This window comes from Pleuronectes platessa, chromosome 9, assembly GCF_947347685.1.
Source record: "Pleuronectes platessa chromosome 9, fPlePla1.1, whole genome shotgun sequence".
Taxonomy (NCBI): domain Eukaryota; kingdom Metazoa; phylum Chordata; class Actinopteri; order Pleuronectiformes; family Pleuronectidae; genus Pleuronectes; species Pleuronectes platessa.
This window is the reverse complement of record NC_070634.1, coordinates 22,817,163-22,832,679: the sequence shown is the minus strand read 5'-3', so window position 1 is coordinate 22,832,679 and position 15,517 is coordinate 22,817,163. Positions and strand designations below refer to the sequence as shown.

The window sequence follows — 15,517 nt, the reverse complement described above, 5'->3', positions numbered from 1 at the left end:
GACCTGGGATCATGTTTTAAATCTGCTTCTGTCTTTTTTTTTAAGCATGTAAGTAATATTTCGATTTGTGTCACGGGCACACAAAATGCACAGCACACCCGGGTCTGTACCTTTCCTTCAAGAATCCAGCTGGTGCTTGAGTAAGTGTCGGGGGGGCTGCAGCTGTAATTGCTTTAGCAGAACCTGGGCTCAGAATACCTAGCACTCGCAAGAGAGGCTGAAACGAGAGTGAGTGGGGTGGTATTAATAATAGCTTCTTTTTCACTTAGGGAAATGATTCTAGATAAATGCAGAGATCCTGGGCCGCGGCGAACGAGCCAAGTGAAAAAGAGCAAAAGCCCAAAGCCTCGCCAAAGACATTCCTGAGGCCAGCGGAGAGACATAAACCGATTTAATTCTCTCACTCCCTCGTAAGTTATCTTGTGTAATTAGAGAGTCGGTATAAGCTTGATTAACGATTAGCATTTAAAAGTGTCAGGAGGTCGGAGCATCCCACTGGCAAGCGGACGGGAGCTGAACCAGATTTAGATTTGGGGTTTCTTTCAGAAAGGGAACGGGTGAAGGGCGTTTGACGCAGATTGGACCATTTGAGGCTCCACAGGTGCTGGATCGGTGTCAACTCTCTCCTCATATCTGTGTTCAAATTGGCTATGATTAGGCTAATAGGAGCGTGTGGGTGGAATGAATCAGGTGCACGCTGCGTGTTTCCCTCTGAACTCAAAAAAGAGGTGGAAAATTGGGCCTCAATCACAGATCGCACATTTTCCGCCAATTTCCGTCACGCACGTCGGTGTCATTCCCTCTGACCGCCACAAGCGCCTCGACCTGTTTGCAGGAAGCTCCCGCCTCCACACGGAAAACACATGGCGAATAGCTGAGGTTCCTCGGACTGGAACTAATTGGCCAATCAAGTTGTATTTTCTCGGCCGATTCTGAAAGCGTTTGATGTGTGACGACGTTGTGTTACAGCTGACTATTACTGCTATTCTCCGTTTCCTGCGATTAACTGACACAAGTTTTGAGACACGTCACACACACACACACACACACACACACACACACCTGAACCCCAGTACCAGCTAGATCTCAATAAATGGTCCCATTCCTTTTGTCTGTGTTGACTTTAACACGTTGGATCAGGCTTTTAAGGCCCATTTCCCAGCCTTCAAAGTCCCAGTCAGCACTCTGCAGGATTCATAAGGGCCCCAAACAGGTCCCCTCTATTCTCTTGGGATTCACAAAACATTTGTTTCAGGCCCTGTCGGGGAAACGCAGTGCAACTCATAATGTGTTCCTCTTGCTCGGCCTGTAATGGCTCCCAGGCTGTATTTGGATTGGCTGTCAGTATGTCAGGTAATCACAATAAGGCTTACATTAAGCCGGCCTGGTCCGCAGCTATTAGATGTCCAAATGGCTTTTTTTCTCTGGAGCTGGCGCGAAGCCGTGTTTCTTGAGAGCGTCCTGTTCGTGGCTCGCTCGCCAGTCGAGGGCAATGTGGCAGACAAAGACATCATTCTCCAAAGTGCTCGAAAAAAAAAAGGAGCCAGGAAAGCACAAGTGGGTTTCATTCCCCCTCCGGTTCTTATGGTTCCTTCTGTGAACTCTCTCTCATGCTCTGGCACAATTTTCGGTGTCAATGATACAGAATTAGAGTCAGAAGAAGTGGATTAAATAATGTTATGCCTTTCTCCATCTCCTCCAAAGTGAACAATTCAGTTCCTGCTTTAATTTCACCTCTCAAACGTAAGTGCAGTATCAACACGTGGGAGAAATGTGCACGTCTCTGACTCTGAAACCTCACTGCTGAAAAAGTTCCTGCAAAGTTCAAGGGCCGAACATTTTTCTTCCACCAGAAACTATTAATTATCTGGATCTGCACCAACTTGTAGACACTTAAAAATGTCAACACAATATACATGTCTATCTTTTTGCATCAAGATACCAAAAATGTGTTCCTGACAATTTGAAAAACATTTGATTAAGATAAAATATATCAAGTTATGGCAATTTTGCGGATTTAACTTGAACAGGTGGTAAAACCTGCAGTGGGCTCTGGGCCTGCCTCACCTCCGTCTGCTTGGCTGGCTGCGGGGTCTTCAGCTGGGGACCACCATGCCTGTTTCGTCCCTTCATCCCAGAACATGTACTGGTAGCGGGGGTGTGAACACTGATGACAGCTCGTAGCTAACTTATCTCAGCCAGAGCCAAAAGCTGGATTACTCAGCTATTTCAGTTTCTAGCTTCTTCTCTGTAGTATCAGGGTATTTTTTACTAAAGTAAAACATCTGAATACTTTCTTTACCAAATTCACATATTAGTAACTGTAGTATTGGGTTTGAAATTACAATCTCCTTCCTGCTCCTTACTTGAAGTGAAGTTTATTAATATTGGATAAATGGAAAGAAGAATGGGAAAATATAAAGTTGTCTGTTCTAAACTTGAAAAGGTTTCTGAAAGCTAGATGAAATAAATCATTGTTTCTTGCTCACAATGACGACTCCCCTTTATTTTAACGCAGCGGCACCATAATGTTTGCGTGACAAGTTGCCTCCACCCTTGTATTTGTTGCACATTAGCACTGACTGTTCCAAAAGACACCTCACAGCATCTCAAAGGTTACCCCAGGAAAACACGTAGCATGTAGCACTGAGTTAAAATGATTTCCCCAGGGTGGAGGGATGTGTAGGTGGATACAGAGGATGGACCACGACCAATACTGTGTGTCAGCCATTAAACGATGCTTCAACTGGGATGGAAACTGTCTGCAGTTATCTGCTGATTGAAGAATGTGTAAAGTGGTTGCACATTTTCTGGCAGGATGAAGCGCAAGATCCAGCTGAAGCACCGGCTTAGATTCATCTGAGGATGTGACGGGAAAAGGGACAGAGGGAGTTTCTGGAGAAAACAAGAGGAAATACTGAGGAGAGGTGCTCACACCCTCTGTATGGGTGCTGCAGGAAGCCTCTGAGATCTTTAAAGACACCTTCAGGACCTGAATCCTGTCCCCTGTGAAAGTTAGAAGACTTTCATCACGCATGGTTGCAATTTTAATAATCATATCCTACTTTAAAAACAACAGAAGTAACGTCGCTCCTCGATGGATCCCGTGCCGAATTCGTCCTTTTCCTAAAACCTCCTCCACTTCTCCGAGTCTCTTTAACACAGAGAAATCCGCAGCCTAGTCTGAATTAATTTGGCTGCTTGAGCAGAGCATTTTAAAGAAGCTGACATATGAGGTAAATCATCTCGCACGTTTCTCCGAACCCTAATCAGTCGCGCCCAATTTCCTCCAGTGGGACCAGTTGTTGTGTTTGCTGCCCTCGTCGTCTCCCCACAGCACAAACAGTCCATTGTTGTGTTCATTAAAGTGTCATGTAAAATCTGGCACACGCAGACACACACTTTTTGGTGTGCTGTTCCAGAAGAAGCTCAGACCCATGAGGAGAAGACACTGAAGTCTCTGATGTTACAGTTTCCAGTTTCAATGTAAACACTTTCAGCTCGTTTTTAAGTTCATAATTTAGTTTGTGTTATCACTTGAAAAAGCTTTTCATGATTTAATGATCAGAAAAACACATCTTTCCTCAGACTGACCGTTGCTGCAGCTCCTCTTTTCAGCCACTGTCTGAAACACTTGGATTTAGCTCCTGTCCCTTTAAGTCTGGTTAAGCCCAGTCTGCTCTGATTGGCCGGCTGACCCACTCGGTTCTGATTGGTCAACCAACTCCAACGTGTGTAGGTTATTTCGATCTCTGACTGGTTAGATGAATGTTATGCAAATGTAGCGCATAGTGATGTCACAATGACACAGAAGTACAGGCCGGACTGATGAGGTGTTTCCATTTCCTTTTAGCTTTTTAACTTTGCAGAACTTTTACATCCACAAAAAATCCCCTTTTACTTTCAATCTAGTTTAATCAAGAAGAATAATAATCCAACACCACTTCTTCGAAAATCACCAGCTCTGGTACATCTAATTTATTAAAGTGTGATCACACAATCACTAATAGCAAATGAGCCTCAGTCTCTGTTTACGTGTTGAGCAGCTGGATTTGACCGCAGCCCTTCTTATGATCAGACGTTTTGGCGGCTGCAGACGTTCCTCAACCCTCAATCAGCGAATTCTTAATTTCCACAGCCAATCAAGGAGCAGTGAAGCTGAAAAGATGACGTATACTAAACAGAAATACATGGAATTCCACACAGAGGCCGAGTGAATGGAAATTGAAGTTGTCTTTCCTCCGACACACACGGGGACCCACCCTGGTGCTATCTGGAGGTTCTCAGGAAGCAGTGTTATCTCCCGGTTTAGCCGCGTCTCTCCAGGGGCGGGGGGGGGGGGAGGCCTCTGAGTGTGTTATAGAAGGAAGGAAGGTTTTGATTAGGAGCTCTCAGGAGGGAGCTTCAGACGACCAGGACCTGGACGCCTGGGCCTGATGGGGAGCAGAGATATCCGAGGTGAAGCCCCGACACATGTGATCCACCCAGTGCAGATGTCAGATCTCCAGTCCAAAGCATTATTGATCCATACGTCTCCTCTGTGGCCGTTAAATCAAAACAGGCTTCTGCGAGGATGATGTTTTCCTCTAATGAGCGGGGGGGCAGGTCACACTATGGGAGAACCGGAGATGCTAAATTACTTCCATTCTCTTCGCGCCGCGTGCAGAACTCTGGTGTTTTCAAAGTGGCCTGTGTGAGCAGAGTAAAATGAAACAAGGTGCGGAGCTGGAGAGAAGGTGAGCTGGGTTAGTATTACTGTAAGGCTCTGGGATTAATAACTGTAAAGGTGTGTGTGTGTGTGTGTCTGTATGTGTGTAGTTGTGTTTAACATGTCTGCAGATGTGATTCTTTTAGGCACAAGAAGCCCAATTTTCTTCTCTTTACACCCCTCCCCCCCCCCCCCGCCCCCTCCATCAACGTGTCTTTAGGATTTGAACGTGGTTTTTTTTTATGTGGAAGCTAATTCCTGTCGTTATTATAACAAGCTGCTTTTTGAACAACGTCCTTATTTGTTTTTATATTATGCAACAACAGCACTAGAATAGAAGAATATAATAAATGTATTGTTGTAAGGTTAACTTATTCTATTAGGAATAAGTTCTGTTTATACATACAATTGAGGTGCCGTCTGTATATCTATGTATGTGTTGAGTTCACATGACAGTTTTACCATTCACACACATTCACACTCATTTAAACAGTACATCTTTGTGCAGCACTTTCTCGACCATGTGATGTATAAAGAAATATCATATTCATCCTTTATTCATGCTCCCTGATTTCACGAGTTGTTTTTTCGGTATCACACCCAGAGGCTGAACAGAACGATGTTGCTGTTTGATGCTCATCGTGTTTAGCTCATTGTCTAAGTAAAATAAAATACTCTCCCTGATTTCATCTCCGTGCCAAGAGCAACACCTCATCCCTCATAACAAGCTGCGGGAATATAACCAGTAAAGTTTGTGGCTGCAGTGGTAAGTATCGCATGTTACTTATTAGTACTTACTGAGGCCTATTTGTGACTCCTGCTGCTTGTGACTAAGAGAGGACCTTCTCATCTTATCTTAAACCAGGTAGGATGAACACACGGTTTTCTACCTTCTCTCTGCACCATAGACTGTTTAAAACAATAAAAAGTGACAGGTTATTGTTTGAGGAGGACCCACTAATGGAGAGGATTAATTATAAAGTACACTCCAGAGATCAGTCCAATCCAAACGTGCAGGTTTAGATCAGGCACTGCTGTAGCTCATCGAAGTGTCCACCCCACCGACAGTTCCTGTATTGAACACGTGGGGGCGACACGCGGCTAATGAGAGCCATGTGGCTCCTGTGGAAACGAGTCTCTCCTCAGTGGAAGTGAAGGATTGAGAGAGAGAGAGGGAGAGGGAGGGAGAGAGAGAGAGAGAGAGAGAGAGACGAGGGGGAAAGTGAGCTGGGCTCCAGTGAGGAGGGAAGAGACAACCGAGGACAGACGGAGACAACTTTCCTCTCCACACTCCTGCAGTGTTTTCTACACGGAGTGTGCGTCTTTTTTTTTATTTGGACGCACACGTTCCCCCTGCTCAGACTCGTAGGGATTTGTTTGAATCTTGGAGGAGCTCGACAACTTGAATCAGGTCGAGCTGTGGATGTGAAGAGCGGCTGGAGGTTTTAACACAGAGCCGGAGGAATGTACCCGACTCGGGCAGCGGCGTGCCAGCGTCTGGGGAGATGTCCCGGCTGCGCGCTCTGGATCGTCCTGCTCCTCCACTGCGTCCTGGACCTGAGCGCGTCTGGTGAGTCTCACTTCTTCTCTTCCTCTTCCCTCCACCTCAGAAATCCATTCCCCTCTCTCCCCCCAACCCCCTTGCTCCTCTCCTCACTTTCTGCCCTTCATCTCCTCGTGCGTAAATCCACTGCGGGGACTTTTACGCACCATAAAGAAAGTTTGAGTCATCCATCACCGCGCTCATGGAGGATCTGTGTTTTCAGGGGGCGACCTTCTATTTGTTTTTACGCTGCTGGAAGCTTCTCATAATTGTCCTCCATCGATGTAAAGCTGCGCTGTTTACCATCAGCCAGGCTCCTCTCTCATGTTAATGCTCTTTGGTTTTTAGATTAACGTCCCATTGTCATTCTGAGACCTCTGCACGAGGAAGGACTCGACTCCGTTGGCAGACAATGGGGGGGCTCTTAAGCAGTCAGCTGGATATCCATTGTGGCCCCCAACACATTTAGAGATAAGGGATCCATAAGGGCCCTGGAGGGGCTTGGCTGCTTTAGTGCCTGTTTGGAGCCAATGACAAGAGAATTAAGATGTTTGACCTCTAAAGAAAGAGCCTGCCTGGCTTCTTCCACAAATTCTCACTTTATTATCTGAAGCTAAAAGTTTCCTTATTTCAACAAACTACTGAACTACACCCCCCCCCCCCCCCCCCCCTTACATGTTCTGAGTGTCTGCCTCCACATCTGAGGGAGCGGGCTTCCTGGTGCTGAATGGAACTCGGCTTTTTTACACAAGTATGATTGAGTCCAGTTTGGATGAGTTGTTTATGGAGAAGAAACGTTCTCTCCCGTCGTCCTGTGGCTTCTGAACGAGGATGAAACGATCCCCTCGTCCCAGATGATGAATCGTCCTCACAGGGCTTTTTCTCGGGTTTGTTTGGATTCTCTCTGTCCTCCCTAAAATGCTTTTCAGTGTGTTATTTACAGCAGTGGGTCACAATATATACGCGGCGCTGAACTTAAAGCACTTCTCCGATCGCCTTCTCTTTCTTCCCTCTATCTCCAGGCCTCTCTTTTTTGTTCCCAGTGAGGTTGAGGAATGTTAATCCACGTTGCTTAACAGGATGAATTTGCTATAACTTCTTCAAATGGACTTTCATGATTAAATACGGAGTGGAGGAGAGCTAAGCCCCAGCTTCTGCAGCCAATTCATATCTGGAAATATTGAAGTGGGGAATTTATAAGCCAAATCTACCCTGAAAATTAAATTTCATGTGCTAATACTGATATTCAGGCAGTAAACCTGATTTGCTTTGCACTGAAACTATAAATCTACTGAAGAGTCTCAGTCTCTTTCTCTTGGAGATAATCCTCAATTGTCGTTTGTGACTTTTTCTCCACATCAGAATAATCGTAGCTTCAGCCTCAAAACGTTAAAGGACAAGAAAATCACTCCCATCAGGTCGCTCTTCAGTCGGTTCCACAATCTTTACCTGGTATTCACCGCTAACGACGCAGCTCCAGGATCTGTTTACAGAGGACGACAGTGGGAGTCCTGTGTGTCTCCTGGAGGGGAGTGCTGCGCCCTGTGATCAGTGGATGCAGCCGGGTCTCTGCTGAGGAGGCCGCTGAGCAAACGCAGCGAGGAAGAAACAGAAAGGCGCGGCCGTCTCGTCTGTTGTTTTTACTGGTCTGTCTGTGAGCGGACACTCAGGAGGTCAGAGGTCGCAGAGCCGTGGCTGCAGAGTTTCTAGGAACAGGGGATTTGAGTTTACCTGGCAGATCTGAGGTTAAAGGGATTTCAAGGAACTGCATGTTAGTCTCTTACCAACGCCTGAAACCGGACTGGCTCACTGAGTGCAGTTGAAATCACATGCTTGCTATTTTGCTAAACCCAATCCAGGGTGTTCGGCCTCGGTAGTTCCTACTGAGGGACAAGAAGGTCTAGTTTAAGGAAGTGATCAGATCGAGGCAAGAGGGTCAGGTGATCTAAACAAGGATATGGAATCGTGATCATGAGATTTCTCTTTCTCCCACTAGCAGAAACCTATCTCTGCTTATTGTGTTTCTTCATAATCAGTTAAACTCAGAGTTAATCCAGCTTCTGCATCGTGGAAATCAGATTTTAAATCATCACATCATCAGATCACTAAGTGAACTCACCTTTTTTAAATGCGATGGAAGCTGCTTGAGTGTTTTTAAAATAGTCACCATCAGTCAATCCATCTAATAACGTTTCGCTCTTGAGCTGCAAACTAATAGTCCGTGACATGTCCGTAAAAATAATTTGACAACACTGTTTTCCCGCTACATAAACTGTGGATGTTCCCTGAATGTGGGGCATTCACCTCTGCACATAAAAGGTCCTGTGCAGGGCAGCGGCTGTGTGAAATGTGTTTAGAGTTGCGTTTAGCCTTTTAATAACACTCAGCGAGGCTATAAATCACGTAGGGTGGAACTGCCTCGGTGTAGTTTTCAGCAGGACTCACTGTTGACACTGCAGGCACTTCACCCCTGGAAAGAAAAACTGCTCTCCTCCTCCTCCGTCCGACCGGCCGAGTGTGTAGGAGCCTGTCCTGCTCCGCCCGGCTCCTGAGATGTCTATCTGTGCTGTTAGTCGTCTTCTGGCATTTTACTCCGACTCGTATTAAGGGAGCAGTTTACAAGGAGGTGAGAGAGATGTCAGAGGTAATGGCTGCCTGCCTGTCTGTCTGTGTGTGCATTTATTCAAATCGGCCACGCCCTCTCAGGGAGTCTGCTGAGCGTGTGTCATCGTCGCGGCGCTGCTCTATTCTCTCCCTTTTTTATGTGTGACTATATTGGGCTTTATTGATGATTTATCCAGATGCTGTGGGAAACGCTGGTGCTCCGTCAGGGTCTGAGTGGTGCATCCCGCTCAGATGGACGAGTGTCTAAGACTCAACCCCCCCCAGCCCCCCCAGCCGTCGAGTGCTGTGCATCACTAAAGGCTCCTGGCATGACGCAGAAGAATGTGGCAGGAAGTGGATGTGTGAAACAGATGTATGGTCTTTTCCTTTTCTGGGAGAAGGGGGGGGGGGGGCTGATTTTTTTTTTTTTTTATTTGTTATGTTTTGGAGAAGTTTGCCTCCATTTTGAGTTTGTGGAATGAGAAGAAAGTCCCAGGCATTCATTTAATCAGGGAGCGCTCATCAATCATACGCCCCCCCCCCCCCCCTCTGTTTTATGTCACTAATTTAAAACATTGGTGCGTAAACCACGTTGTGCTCCAGCAATTACCCACTTCCCATTTTGTTATTAAGCACACGTGGAGGCCGAGGCTCCGGCTGAACTCAGTGCTGCCACAGGGCAAAAAACTGTTGGATGAGTATTACAACACTAATTGTTTAACTGATGTAGAGTCAGGGGCTGATTTGCTTTATAATGATGATAATTATCAATTAACTGATTTTCAGTACTTAAAAAAAAAAAAAGGGACTTCTGTAGATTACATCTGCCAGGGAAGGCTGTGTTTCTTGGTTGGTTTGTAAAAGAGATAAAGTAGAAATTAGAGACGGATTTCTACGTTACTTGTTGAACAGATGCATTATGGGTAACCGAAGAACTAATGAAAGGTTGCTGTGGATCCAGGAATGTATTTTTTACTTTATTTAGTACTTCATTTAGTAGAGTTTTGTTTAATTCCTGGATCTTGATGAAACCGATCAGGCAAATTTAATGACCTGATATCTATGAGTGTGTGAAAACTGGTGCAGCTCGATTGAATAGCTGGGCCTTGACGGGGGGGGGTTATGATGCCATTGTAGTTTGTTTTGATTGTTAGCAGGAATTCATGACCCTTGATTAAAAAAAAAGTCATATTTAGTGGACTGATATCTTTGAATTTGGGCAAATTGGTGCATTTCTGAATATAAAAACTGGAGTTATGTTCTCTCTGGCTGACATTCAGTTGTTTCTAACTCCTAATTCCATGATGGTAGTTTCATCTGCTTCTCTGATGACGACAGAATCTGTAGTTTACTCATGATGTGAGATGACAGTAAAAGGCTGCAGCAGTTTTCCATCGAGCCGCCGGCCGGAATGTCTTGATAACATGTTGTCAACGCTCGGTCGACGGAAGAATTTAGGAAGAAGCTCGATTTCGGTTTTCCTTCTCTGCGGCCCGACTCGCTGCCAAGTCACAGAACGTCTTTCTCTGAATGGCGAGGAGTGTAAAGTTCCTGCCTTTTTGCGAGAATAAAAAAAAATGCTCTTATTTCTCCAAAACCCGTCTCTGAGGAGAACGCTTGTTTCCTCGCGGTCAGAGCTCCTGGGAGAGGCAGCGTTTAATCAAAAGCTAAACACAGTCCGCCCAGATCCCAGTCGCAGACGTTTGATAAAGTTTCTGCCACTACGAGCTGCAGCCGAGCGTGAAACCCCCTTTTCCTGCAATTTACTGTCTGCACAGGAGGTCGGGGGGGTTAGGGGGAGAGAAACCTCTGCAGGGTTCAGGGAGGTGGATTAGGAGACGGAACAAGAAAACCCTGGTTCAGGTCTGAGAGAAGCAGCGTGTGTAGATGACACTGTGTCTGGAGGGAGTCAGGAAACAAGCTGTGGCAAGGCAGCAATAATTTCATTTTACAAGCGTACTCTACAAAAATAGCCTCAAATTATATTTTGCCCCCTTTTCCGTCAGTTGACCCGCGATGTGTGTGTCCCACCACAGATGAAATGTCTCACTCTACCTTTTTTTTTTTTTTTATTCAGTACGTTCTGTGTCCACGTCTTTCAACTGCCGCCTGGAAGACAAATTACTCCTGCCACATAAAAAAAAGCTGTTCTCCTCTGTACTTTACACACGCAACACAATGCCTCCTTTGCTGCAGTGGTCCGGCGGCCCTGTGAGTGCAACAGTGTGCTGATGACAAAGTGACACTTTAATGAGTCTAATGGAATAAGCCACACACACTGCGTATCAGTTTCCCCATGTGGACTTGGCGCGGTTCACTGTCGGGGACCGGGGGGGGGGGGGGGGGGGGGGATAGCAGGGGCTTAAAGAGCTCTACATTTTTATTGAGACCACTCTTCATTGCAGTTTTATCAAATCACTGGTTTCCTAACGTCCTCCACGCCACCGCGCTCCGCTCCGGCTTAACAAGTGGAGATCATGCTACATTCTGTTTTACAGGAGGCAGGATGAAACATGGCTTTTTCAATTCCCCTGTATGTGTCAGGGTAAATCGTTTAAAACCCTGTTTGCGTAGCATTAAGGACTTGAGAACCCCCCCCCCCTGCAAACACACGGGCTGATCTTCACCCGCCCACAATTAGCTCTTTGTGCGACGCTGCACTCGCTCCGAAGTTTTTTAAATACCTCGGACCTTATGGGCTCCACTGCCAAAGAAATACTAGTATTTATTTACCCCCCCAAAAAATGTGTGACGCTTATCAGTCGGCCTTGTTGCTCTGAGGTCCAAACTCTGCCTGAAGAGAATCTGTGTTTGTTTTCATGTCTTCAGCGAGTTCATCCTTTCTCTTGTCACTGATCCAGCGTCTGTTCTAAACCGGCCTGTTTGCAATGGGCTGTTCTTTCAGTCACTGGTGAGGCTGGTTGCAGCTTTTCTGTCTGACACTTTAAAAAGTGAGCTGCAGTGAGTGAGCGAGTGAAGACCTGCTGCTGGAGTCAGGCCCACAGAACCCGGGAGCTGCACACAGAGCTGCTCACCTGTTGGTTCAGAGTTCAGTGAAGCTCGGCACAAGCAGAACCACGACCTGGAGAATGAACTGATGACGTTATCTTGATCTGTAATGTCACTTATGTTGACGAGTGCAGAAAAGAGGATCAAAAGGAGATGTGACTGTGGAACAATGCAAATGTAAAATTAAGAACGTGTAACTCGATATTTGTTTTTCCCCAAAAATGGCCCATGAAGCTTTTTTAGATGGTGAATAATCTACTTGTTCTGATTTGTCTGGATGAAGAATTGAAAAGACAGAAGATACTCCTCCAAATCACACTAAGTTCAACCCTGTACTTCAATGGGCCCTTAACAAGGAAGTTAGAGATTTGAGTCTTTGGCCAAAACCACTGCGTCTGAGGAGCTGAATTGATCTGTGTGATAAATGTCTTCACTCCGACGTAGAGAGCAGAAACTCTCAGAGCACCAGAAGCACGACCGTGGAGTTCAAGCTGTTTGTGGATCCCAATCGCCTGTATTTTGTATTTTCTTTGGAAAACTTTTTTGCCACATATTCATCCCTCAGAGTGGGTTTCCAGTCCAACGCACAGACCCACTCTATTCCCACTGGAAATCAGAAACAAGTCACCTCACCCCCACCACCACCACCACCACCACCAGTATGACATCAAGACGCTTTGGCATTCCTCTTATCTGGCGGGCACCAGATGAACGCTGGCACTCGCTGCCCGGTTTCTCATTTTCTTGGCTGGAATCTCTCACTCTCACTCTCTCTCTCACACACACACACACACACACACACACACACACACACCCTCACACACACACACACACACACCCTGTCTCCTCCCCTCTCTCGCCTCTTGCAGTTCTCTCTGGCCTCCGCTTGGCTCTCCTTGCCTGGCTGAGCCTGACATGCTGCTCTTGGCCTCACTTTGTGTGTTTACTCAACAATAAGTGCGAGCGGCGGTGGCACCACACCAGCTCCTGCCGTCTTTTTACAGACACAATCCCAACGACTCCCACTGGTAACGTTTAGTTTTTTTTTAACAGTATTCAGCGTTTTTCGGTTGGAACAAGTGATGCGAGCTGACACAGAAACTCTTACTTCATCCTCCCAGTCCTGTGCTGGTCCTGACTGGGGTTGTGTATGAAGGCCGCTGGTTAATCATGTTCATCACCATCAGCCCCCCCCCCCCCCCCCCCGAGGAGACATTTATAGGAACTTATCGCGCCGCTGTTATTAATAGAACTTCATCACGTGTTTTGTTTTTACACAGTTTTCTGGTTTCTAAAAAATTATTCTTGGCATCTTCACCTTCACCAGATCGCTTCCCTGTTTTTCTGCCTGTCTTTCAGTTTTCACTCCTCCAACACACACAACTGGTGTAAATAACACATTTCCCTTGTGTGTGTTAACTCAAAGTCTTTCTCGTAGTTAAACTGGAGATGTGTGAACTGCAGGAAATTACATTTTATGGGGCTTCTTAGGATTTGTGTTCACTTTAAATAAAATCAGTGTTTCCCCTTTTGGAATGTGTGTGTGTGTGTGTGTCGACTGTGAAGCCAAACCGTCTTGATCGCCCCCTAGTGGCTGATTGCTGCATAGGTCATAAACCACCTCCATGTTGGTGGATGGAACATGAACCCTACAAAATAAATCATATGTTAAATGTTAAATATATTTAAATAAGCTTCTGTTATCGTTTGTGTTTGTCAGATCTCCGGTTTGATAACTGCGTTGTCCAGTCAATTTTAAAGATTGTGTAACAGAAAGACTCACGTGTGTCTTTTCCATCATTTTGTATTTTTATGGCTTGGTCATCACAATCAGTAACCATAGAGACTTTAATCCTGTTTCAGCCTGAAATTGAGGAATTCTGTCTTTTTGAAGATTAGTTTCCTCTAAATGGGTTTTAGTTTCCTAAGCTGCCAGTTTAACAAGACCGGTTTGGCCCCTAAATAGAATTTTTGGATCCGCTGAAGTAATAACAACACGATTTTCCATGTTTAAGCCTTTTTTTCCCTTTCATAGTTGTCAACGTGGTGGGGGGGGGGGGTTCAAAGTGGAGATGTTTCATGAGACTGGATGATTCTGGTTGAAGCCTGTGGGACTTGTAGACCAGCATCCTTTTCGACAACTGACTGTGTGTGTGTATGATGATGATGATGTCCGTCCACAGATGATTGAGTTTGATTCCTGGTTCATCCAGCTGTGGGACGTCCGCTCTCCGCTCTCCTGCAGATGTTGAATTTATTGTTGCCTTCACATTTATTGCTGCCTCCATCAGAGTAATTGGTTTGCTGTGGGTACCGACCAGTAGTTTGTGCAATGTGTTTTCTATTCTACTGAAAAGTCTTGGCAGGTGTGTGTGAGGTGTTGTTTTACTCTGAAATGGAATTTTCTGTGCGTTTGGCTTATTTCCTCGTCTGTTTGCTTCTTTCTCTTCCTGTTAAATTTCTCCTTTTTAATTTTTTCAAATGACCTCCTATCCAGAGAAAGTCCCATGGCATCAATACTTTCAAATCAAATTTCCTTCAAGTGCTTGTGTTTGTTTGTAATTGAGGGAAATGAAGTAACCATGATTGAATTAAATTGGCATATGACTTAAATTATGAATAAACAGAAACTGAACTATATTTCCCATGCTGCAACCACTGCAAGCATTGATCAGATTTGACAGATATAGATCAATTACAACAACATTTTTAATTTATCATAATTCTTGGTCTGTATATATTTATTGTTTGGAGCGTTTGTATTTCTGATCCAATCAAAATGTACAAATCTTAGATGTGAGAACCGAGTCTGGACACGAGGCCGTAAAAGGAGAGGAAATGATGCCTTTTAAAAAACCTTGTTCACTTTGTGTAGACACTTGGTCTGAAGTGCTGTTTTTAAATCCGTCGTTGTGAGAGTGGACACAGACTTAGTGTGTTTGTTTAACCAAAGGCTTTGTCAGCTTGTTGTGTAAGGGAGCCCAGTGAAACCAGCAGCCAGTGTTTAACCAGCCACTTGATTCCCACACAAAAGACTCAAGAGGAGCTGCCTCCGACTGGTGGCTCCGCGGCCCGGGGGTCCGGTGGATCTCAGACTCTCACAGACTCTACACACAGAATCAAGCCAGAGCAAAACCAGTGCTGCACGGTACCAGCAAACTGTGACCATGATATTCAGGGACCAGGAGCCTTAAATAAAACAGTGACGTAGCATGAATAGAAAAATGGCTCCGGCAACCATGAAGAAATATGACTTAAATGGAAATTCCCTTTTGGATCTGTTCTAATCCTGAGTCGACCACACTGACCGAGGAATCTGGAGTTAAAGGTCTCTCACTGGCTTGATTCTGAGGTACTGCTAAAACTGCCATCCTGCAAACCACTGCTGGCCAGGAACCTGTCTCGTTCAGGACCGACCCAGTGAAACAGAACCACCGTCCATGTGGCATTAGAAGTATTGTTGACCGGCCATAAGGGAAAATCATTGATCGGGGTAATGCTTTGGTCAAAGTCGGCATTACTTCCTTCTTCTGTTTTTAAAGTTTGTTCCAGGAACTATAACGTGAGGGTGAGCAGATTATGGCGCAGCCGACGCTAAGAGCTCTGGCAAACCCTCAAAGCTTCCTTCAGTCCCGGGGAAAAGCTGTTTCTGT

At 45.5% G+C, this 15,517-nt stretch overlaps 1 protein-coding gene across 1 annotated transcript in view; it reads left to right on the top strand.

Moving 5' to 3' along the window:
• Positions 1-5,929: 5,929 nt before the first annotated feature.
• The window catches only part of ror1 (receptor tyrosine kinase-like orphan receptor 1), a 113,242-nt gene continuing 103,654 nt past the window's right edge, over positions 5,930-15,517 (top strand). Inside the window, exon 1 of the mRNA XM_053430715.1 lies at positions 5,930-6,278. Within this exon, the coding sequence (XP_053286690.1) occupies positions 6,173-6,278 (106 nt within the window). The 5' untranslated portion in view covers positions 5,930-6,172. The remainder of the gene's footprint in view (positions 6,279-15,517) is intronic.